At 43.8% G+C, this 9,080-nt stretch overlaps 1 protein-coding gene across 6 annotated transcripts; it reads left to right on the top strand.

The window, feature by feature from the left end:
• The first annotated feature begins 8 nt into the window (after positions 1-8).
• On the top strand, positions 9-8,304 carry AMZ2 (archaelysin family metallopeptidase 2). Of its 6 annotated transcripts, none has more exons than XM_014547264.1 (9): positions 9-285; positions 387-463; positions 756-935; positions 1,927-2,209; positions 2,493-2,666; positions 2,752-2,880; positions 5,716-5,879; positions 6,969-7,145; positions 8,051-8,304. In XM_014547264.1, exons 4-9 carry the CDS (start codon positions 1,927-1,929, stop codon positions 8,204-8,206), a joined length of 1,083 nt encoding a protein of 360 aa, XP_014402750.1. In that variant the 5' UTR covers positions 9-285; positions 387-463; positions 756-935; the 3' UTR covers positions 8,207-8,304. The 6 variants fall into 6 exon arrangements, with proteins under 6 accessions (XP_014402750.1, XP_014402749.1, XP_014402751.1 ...); XM_014547263.1 differs by having other exon boundaries at positions 387-535; XM_014547265.1 differs by having other exon boundaries at positions 9-463; positions 756-851.
• Positions 8,305-9,080: the final 776 nt, after the last annotated feature.

The raw sequence follows: 9,080 nt of genomic DNA, 5'->3' as shown, positions 1-9,080 counted from the left end.
TGTGGGCGGGGCTTCCGCGGCGGAAGCTGGGAGGACAGCGGGGGCGGAGGTGTCTCCGGGGAGGAAGGCCCGGCCTGTGCGGAGGCTCCTCTGGGAGAAAAGACGCAGCGAGAGTCCCCGGGGAATCCCCCACCCGCCCCCAGTCGGGGACCCCGTCGCGCCTGCTCGGGACGAGCTCCAGGCGCCAGTTGCTATAGGCAACCAGCTCTGGTGACCAACTGGTCCCGGTTGCCCGGGTTATGCTGGTTTAGCGCTGGCAGGATCGCGGGCCCGCAGCCCGCCGAGGTGACGCTATCCTGCCCCCTGCGGCTCCACCCAGAGTAGGCCCGGGAGACTTTTTAATATGGGGCTTTTTCTTTTTTTTAACACTACCTGTTTAATATTAGGGTGAAGGCACCCCGCAGACACTCTCCCGACCAAGCCCTGGCATGTCAGCACTTCAGTGGAGCCTTCCTTCCTAAAGGTGGGAAGAATACCGGGGGTACATCTTCCTTCATGTGCTGTCCTGTCTCAGCCCGGCTGTGGGGCGGTCAGGGTGAGTCTGTGCTCTGCTCAGAGCTTTGACAGTAGAGACCAGTTTGGGAGTTTCTCCCACACCCTGCACCCCAGGATTCAGATAGCCAGCCAGAACAGCCGTGAACTTAAATGTTCCCATCAGTTGTCTATCATTAAGCTGGGAAAATCTACAGGTAGTTAGAAAATATGATAGGTTCCAGACATAAATGTCCAATTTTTTCCCCTTTCCTAACGCACAGAGCCTCGTGGTGGATCAGCTGTTTGCCTTCCCCATTCAACGGGAAGGATGAAAGCTCTACCTAAAAACAGGATGTGAGCGGAAGAGACCTGTCATTGTGAGTCTGGCTGCTGCTTGTCACTGATGTCATCCCCAGGGTGACATGACCTCGTAACCATAAACCTAAGTGGCTGCAGTTAAGGTACAGAACTGGCCGTTCTTGACATTGCTTCTCTGTTTGGTCTTGGACACCTTTGAGTCACGTTGGGAAGGATGAGTATTTCTCATGTGGCCTTAATGAGTCAATTCATAATGTCGCTGTTATTACCCAGATGTCAGAAGGAAATTAGAAATCAGGTCATGCTCTTAGTTTTTACATTGGGGTCAGGTTCCATAAGAGATGGAGGAATAATTTTCATGATTTTTTTTTTTCGCTTTTTCAGGTACCCTCCCCAAGAAATTGATTGGAAATGGGGAAAGCAAACTGTAGTTTGGTGTGGCCCCTCTAAAGCATAAGTACTGTATTTTTCCATGTATAAGACACCCCCATGTATAAGACACCCCCCCACTTTTCCAACCCAAAATTAAGAAATCAGTATTTTAAACATTTTGCTGGTTTTCCTCTTAAGGCCTTCTTTTTTGGCATCTTAAGGAGTTGTTCTTCCTGTTTTCTCCATTGTCTGATCATACACTCAGTGGGAAGAGGTTCAAATTGTCTGTCTGCAGCTCTGTTTCCATGCTCTTTTGCATAACTGATGACATTCAGTTTGAATTTTGCAGAGTAAGACAACCACTGGCATTTATCTTTTTTTTTTTTTTTAACATCTTTATGGGCTCACAACGCTTTGGTCCCTGTTGCATCTTTGCACTCTCCACCTCCACCTCCAATTACAGCATCAGGTGACATCAGTAACAATAAGGCTCGTGATTGGAGGAAATCTGTTTGACAAGGTATGGGCAGCTACACACCTGCACGGCTCCCTCCTTGGCTGACTTCTGTGTATAAGACATTCCTCGATTTTCAGTATAACGATTTTAGAAAAAAAAAAAAAATAGAGTCTTATACACGGGAAAATACGGTAGTCAGACATTCCATTTTGGGAGAAATTAGAGGCGTGTGTGGAGGACAGGTAGATTGAAGTCTCCGGCGTGGATATACATTTTATGTTTGACTAGCTCGGTCTTCTTGGTAGATGAAAACGGTACGGCACTCGGAACAGACACTTAGAACAGCTCTCATCTCAAAGAACCCAGCACTTGTGTCCCAGTATGAGAAGTTCGATGCAGCAGAGCGGCGTTTGATGAACGAAGCCTTCCGACCAGCCAGCGATCTCTTCGGGCCCATCACCTTGCATTCGCAGTCAGATTGGATCGCCTCCCATCCTGAGCCTCCCCAAGACTTTGAAGAGTTTTTCAGTGATCCTTCCAGAAAGACACCCTCTCGAGAGAAACACAGGATTTATATACAGTGCATTGGTATATACTATCACATGCTGCATTTGGTGTGGTTGTGCTGTGGTGCCGTTGCCTGGGATAGTTTGGGCTGTTCATCTCATTCCATAGTGGAAGTTTTTAGCCAAACTGTCTTAAAAGAAGATATTTTGTTTCTAAATCAGATTCGTGTTATTGAATGATAAATGTGTTTTGAGAATTTAGATTTAATTTGTTTCTAATTCCAAGCCATAATTATAGACTGAGGTAAAGACTGAGTATTTTAATCATCCTAACGTCTGTCTCTAAATTTTCTTCCATATTATAGGATCTCTAGGAAATACCAGAATTATCAGCGAAGAATATGTTAAATGGCTCAAGGGCTACTGTGAAGCATTTTTCTATGGCTTAACAGTGAAACTCCTAGAACCAGTCCCTGTCTCTGCAACAAGGTGTGCCTTCAGAGTCAATGATAGCACGGAGAACCTACAGATACATGCAGGTGAATGAAACAACTTCACAATTTTAATTGAGTCCAGGATGTGGAGATATATATAGATAACACACGTACATATCTTTTTGAATAGGGCACATCCTGCACTTCTTGAAAAAGAAGAAACCTGAAGATGCCTTCTGCATTGTGGGAGTAACGATGATTGATCTTTACCCCAGAGACTCCTGGAATTTCGTCTTTGGACAGGCCTCTTTGACAGATGGTATTCCTTTTTGGCTTTGTTTGTAGAAACTTTCTGAACCTGAGAATATTGGAAGATGCTGAAAAAGGGAAAAAAATTCCATTATAATTTTGATGAAGGATATTTGAACTCTCATTAACTTAAGTGAAAATCTTGCTTAATTGTTTTTTTAACTTTTTGTGGTCATTTTGCATAGATGGAAGAGCCACACATGGCTTTATAAGTGCGTGCTTGTCCTGTGTGTGATTTTATTTTAAAAGAAAATAATTTGTTATTTTATTTTTAAAAGTAAGCTTCAGTCTGTTATTGGAGATACAGTAAACTTTGACTCATTAGAAACTCTGCATGGTAATGTTGGGGGTGGGAAAGGATCCAGAAGAAAATCATAATTTTTGCCTATTTTTTTTTTTTGTCTTCACTTCTGTTCTCCTACGCATCCTTTTTTTAAAAAAAATCTTCACTTGAGGATATGTTTATTGATTTTAGAGAGAATAAGGGAGAGAGAGCGAGAGAGAGAGAGAAAATAAAGAAAGAAAGAAAGAAAGAAAGAAAGAAAGACAGAAAGAAAGAAGGAAGAAAGAGAAAGAAAGACAGACATTGATCGGTTGCCTCCTGTACGTACCCCGACTGGGGATTGAATCTGTAACCTAGGAATGTGCCCTGACTGGGAATTGAACCCCAAACCTCTTGGTGGTGTTTGGGACAACACTCCAACCAACTGAGCCACCCAGCCAGGGCCCTCATGTCCATTTTTGCTCTTATTTCTCTACCCTTAGCCCCAGGCTCAGAGACCCGTTTGAAGGGGAAAGGTCCTGGTACTTGCCCACCATCCCCAAAACTAAGGGGAGTGGTTGTCCATTAATGTTTTGGGGATGGTGGGCAAGTACCAGGACTGTACTTTATGATACCAACTGTATGGACTGTCTGGATCACATATTAGCCTCCCTCTGACAAATGTTTCTACTAGCTGTCTCCTTCTCTTACCCGAATTCATCAGAGGTACGGGCCCAGGACACTACCCCTTCATCCTCAATTCTCCAGTATTTTCTTATGGCCCCCATTCTTCCCATGACCCTACCAGTACACTCTCTTGGAGACTTGGGTCACTGCTGTGTTCCTGGGTTGCGCTGTCTTTCTATCAAAAATGAACTTGTATGAGCTAAATTTTTTTCTCTCCTTTTATTTTTAACCTGGTAGAGATGGAAAAAGTTTTAAAATTAAAACTATTTATGTAGATACTAGAGGCCTGATGCATAAAATTCATGCAAGGGGCTTGGCCCTCGCAGCTGCGGCACCCGCCTTCAACTGGAAAAATGCATAAAATTCGTGCAAGGGGCTTGGCCCTCGCAGCAGCGGCACCCGCCTTCAACTGGAAGGTCGTTTGGCTGCCCGGTCTAATTAGCATATTGCGCTTTTATTATCATAGATTGCTGGCTAATTTATCTTGTACAGTTGAGGAGGTCAGGAAGCATTCCTCCAAAACGTTTCTACTTTAATTTTTTTAAGTTTCGTAAATACTGCATCACATACAAGAAACAGTAGCAAGCCAGCAGCATTGATCTGCCAGGCAGTGAGACAGTATCTTACAAGTGACTTTATTCTCTCCAGGTTTACAAAGATTTGTGCTTTTAAATTGAGAAATGTTTAATTATAAAGAAAACAGTCTTCTATTTGTAGAATCATTAGGACGCATTCCCCTGAAATGCTCTTACCAAAGGTATTGTCGTAAAATACGCCCACACTTTTTGGCCAGAGGAGGTTACTTGCGACACATGAGTAGATTCAGTTTCCTTCTTAACTTCCAGAATGTTTCCTTCTCCCTAAATTTCAAATACCAGTGGACACTTTCCAAGGAAGGTTCTTTCTGAATCAAGTTGGATTGGACAAACTTACTATGAAATCATTTCCGTAACAAAAAGGCTCCTTATGACTTTCAAATAAGAACTGAAAGGCATAACTAACTGTGGTAATGTAAACAAGTCAGATTATAAGGCAATCCTCATTAGAATGAGTTGAAAATCATACTCTGTCCCCATGTGTGTGAAGATGGTTTAGACAAGCCTAAGACCTAACACAGGAAGTCAGTTACAAGAAGGTTTATTCTGGTCCCCTGACTCCAGCCACATAACAGAGTTGTGCTGTGCCTAAGAAGGGGGAGGGGGGAAGAGGTTCTGTCTTTTGTCTAAGGGTGCGGGCATGGTCTCCACGGCCTCAGGGGCATGGCATGAGGGAAGGAAAGGCCCCCTCACTGACTCATAGGTCATGGAGATCTGTTTATTGTGGGGTTTTAAAAAATATATTTTCATTGATTTCAGAGAGGAAGGGGGAGAGAGAGAGAGATAGGAACATCAATGATGAGAGGGCCATTGATCAGCTGCCTCATGCACGCCCCACACTGGGGATCGAGCCCGCACCCTGGGCATGTGCCCTGACTGGGGATGGAACCTGACCATTCATAGGTCGACGCTCAGCCACTGAGCCATGCTGGCTGGGCTTTTTATCGTGTTCTTAAAGAGAAAAGTCATGAGCGTGTGTTGTTCGTATGATTATTTTCATTGCTCTTTCTGGAGTACTTGATTTGGACTATTCTTTGAGAAAAAGACTTCTTTTGTGGGAAAACCAAACCCTCCATAACTTCCAGTGTGTCAAGAATTTGACAAAAGACAACTGAGCTTTACAAGGCAGGACACATTGGACAGTAGAAGAAAGTTTCGAGAGGGAAATCTGGGTCAAAGTCCTCCTTTGTCTTGGCAGACCTGAAGCATATTGGGCTCCGTGAAGGCAGGAGCACTCCCTGGCCGGACGCCCTTCAGGAATCTGACTGTCATTCTGCTGTCGCTTGTCCTCTTTCCGTAGGTGTGGGGATATTCAGCTTTGCCAGGTATGGCGGTGACTTTTACAGCTCAAGCTACAAAGGCAAAGTGAAGGCGTCGCAGAGACAGTCTTCGCGTGACTATTCGGTGTTTGATAACTATTACACTCCTGAAGTGACCAGTGTTCTGCTGCTTCGGTCCTGCAAGGTGAGTTGTTTACAAAATCTAACAGGATTATTAGTAAAGAGGTCTTAATTCCCTCCACTGCACATCCACGCTCCTTAAGGTAATATTATCAATGAGCTTGTATCACTTGCCTGTTTTTGGTGGCTATTGCTTGACTGAAATAATGGATACCTTAATATTGAAATGTACAGTACCTGTGCCCGTTTTGTGTCCTGTTAGTTATATGCAGCCTTGGCTGTGGCCACATCCTCACCATTAGTTTAATTCCGAAATTCTGTAGGAGTAGGTAGCCCACCCTTTCAGGCTGCTGCTGGCCATCAAGGAAAGCTGCCTTCCTGGGGCCTGGAGGGTTAAGGAGAAAGGCCTTCCTCTTGGTCTCCAGGCTCCCTTCTCCTGCCTTGGTCCTACTGACAGTTCCTGATGTCTCCCCCGCCACTGCTCTTGGAAAGCCTGTCTCCTCGTATTGTTGATATGATAGCCGGGGACATAGGCTTTTCTGCTTTTCCCAGCACTATCTGTGGGGTTTGACAACATCACCTCATAGAGCAGTGTTTTCAGGGAACATTCCCTGCATCGGCTTCACCTCATGTGCTTGTTAACATCCAGGTCAAGCCCCTCCTCCCAGACCCACTGACACAGCATCTCTGGGGGAAGGGCCCCAGGCTGTAAATGGTTACACAGGCTCACAACTAGCAGCAGTCTCACCACCCAGAGATCATTTGGCCATGTGGGGGGATATTTCTGGTTGTCACAGTTGGGGAGTGGGTGCTACTGGCATCTAGTAGGGAGAGTTCAGGGGTGCTGCTAAGTATCCTTCAGAGCACAGGATAGCTTCCTTCCCCCAAAGAATCTTCCCACCCAAAGTATCAGTAGTGTCGAAATTGAGAAACCCTGGTCCGGTAATTAAATGGTTAAGTGTAGTGAAGAAAGCAGGAAGACATTTAAGGAGATGAGGGGTTAAGTCTTTGGGCAGATTGAAGTTTGGGGGATGATGGTAAGGGAATTGATTCCTACAAATCTGTTTCTTAGAAAAGTAAGGAAAAAGCAGGGGTGTGTAGCTTATTGTTGATGATGGTGGCTCTATAAAGCCTCAATGTGAATGTCTTGCAGACTTTAACCCACGAGATTGGACACATATTTGGACTTCGACACTGCCAGTGGCTGGCATGCCTAATGCAAGGCTCCAACCACTTGGAAGAAGCTGACCGGCGCCCCCTAGATCTGTGTCCCATCTGTTTACGCAAGTTGCAATGTGCTATTGGCTTCAACATTGTAGAAAGATACCAAGTAAATTGGGGTGGGGTCGTCAGAAGGGAGAAGTGGTTATATAAATAGCAAACTATGATTTTATATTAGGCTTCTCTGGAGCTGTCATTTATCAGAGGAAATTAGTGCAGAGATAAGCAGGAAGCTGTGGTAAAAAAAAAAAAAAAAGAGAAATATCCTCCTTAAAAACTTGACTTGCCTTACACTTGTAGTTCATGAGCAGTGGTGGAAGAGGTTTCTGCATTTGCCATTCATTTATGACAAGAGAGCCTGAATCTTCAGAACAGAATAAATGTTGATGCGTGTGCAAAGTTCCTTTTTAAAAACTATAAAAATGTTGAGGTGATTCACCTTACCAAATATGGAACACAGGTATAGTCATTACGAGGAAAAGATGATTTTAAGAAGGAAGAGGGAAAGTACATAATCTCAGTATGTGTGAAGGTATGTGTGTCCTCACGTGCCCACAAACATCAACACTACTCATGGTACAACTACCCATGCAGGTAACTGCATTACATGTCTACATGTACCTTCATATGTCTACACTTAACCTATGTGTATGCATTCACATCAAATCAAAAGCATAGTTTAATGCCTTGTGGGACATTTAGCAAGTTGAGAAAACAATATTCTCCCACCCTAAAAAACTGTGAGGATTAGTGTATTTTTCATCTTTTCTCCCATGCATATGTGACTATAATTTATAATCATAGTTAGCATATTTTGGGTGTATATTTGTTCACTCAGTATGTTAGCATAAGTGTTCTTTTCATATTCATAACCATCTTTATCAAATGGAACATCTTTATGGGTAATCTAAGTCACCGATTTAGAGAATCTGATTTAGAAGCCAGTGTTTTTCTCTTGCCTAAAACTATTTGCTGTGCTTTGTTAAAATATTAATCTCTTTTCTTCTTTTCAAGGCACTGGTGAGGTGGATTGATGATGAATCTGCTGACACACCCCGAGTTACTCCGAAACATAGTCATGACGGTAATGTGAATTTGCCCAAACCTGTGGAAGCCTTTAAGGAGTGGAAAGAGTGGATAATAAAATGCCTTGCTGTTGTCCAAAAATAAGAACCTTCAAATAGGAGTAATTAAAATCCTTGCACATCATGCTTTCTTTTGTATGGAGTGCTTCATTGGAATAAACTGTTTACTGATTCTGCCCTGTATCATGGTGTAAGCATGACTTTCATATGCACTGGGAACCCCAAAATAGTGATTTCACTCACTTGATTGTGATATTCCCTTTATTGCTGTGGTCTGGAACCGGACCCCCAATATCTCTGAGGTATGCCTGTAGTTACAGTGCTAAACGAACTCTGACTTGGCAGAGGTGTGGTATTGGGGTTACAGTTATTTAGACAATATCTAATGCCCATTTGTACCTACTCTGCACTGTGAGCAGGACAAAGAAACAAGTCATTTAGTCTTGTTAAAAGTTGGACAAACATGAGCTTTATGTAACAGGCATTTATTCAGCAACCATCACCTAAATATTGTGTATAACTAGTGGTTGTGGGTACCTCTGGGCAATTTGTTAGGGTTAAGATTTGTTTACTGCAACTATGTCTTATGCCCTATCCGTAATCTTTGTAGTTGTTAAGCATGAAATCCATGTAAATTTTGCTCTGCAAATGCTGAATGAAGAAAACCAAGTGAATCCGAAGTGCTATGCACTTTGGTGCCGGTGGAATTAGTAGTATCTCTCGGGTCAAGGGAAGGATTAAGTGTTAACATTTCATTCCGCCGAGACTGAAGAGGGGTGGGCGGTGGTTTAAGTAGAAGGTGGCCAAGATCCTACTTAGAGTCTAGTCCCCGGCTTGTTCTTGGGACCGCAAATTCACCTGATGTGAATACTTTTACATTTCTAACCCTCAGAGGACCCGAGGGCGGGCTGGTATCCTCCTGGGAGCGAGCCCGCTAACCCCAGGCGGGCCGGGCTGGC

Source organism: Myotis brandtii, unplaced genomic scaffold (assembly GCF_000412655.1).
Source record: "Myotis brandtii unplaced genomic scaffold, ASM41265v1 scaffold469, whole genome shotgun sequence".
Classification (NCBI taxonomy): Eukaryota; Metazoa; Chordata; class Mammalia; order Chiroptera; family Vespertilionidae; genus Myotis; species Myotis brandtii.
The sequence above is the reverse complement of the archived record's forward strand: the minus strand, read 5'-3'. Positions and strand labels throughout refer to the sequence as shown.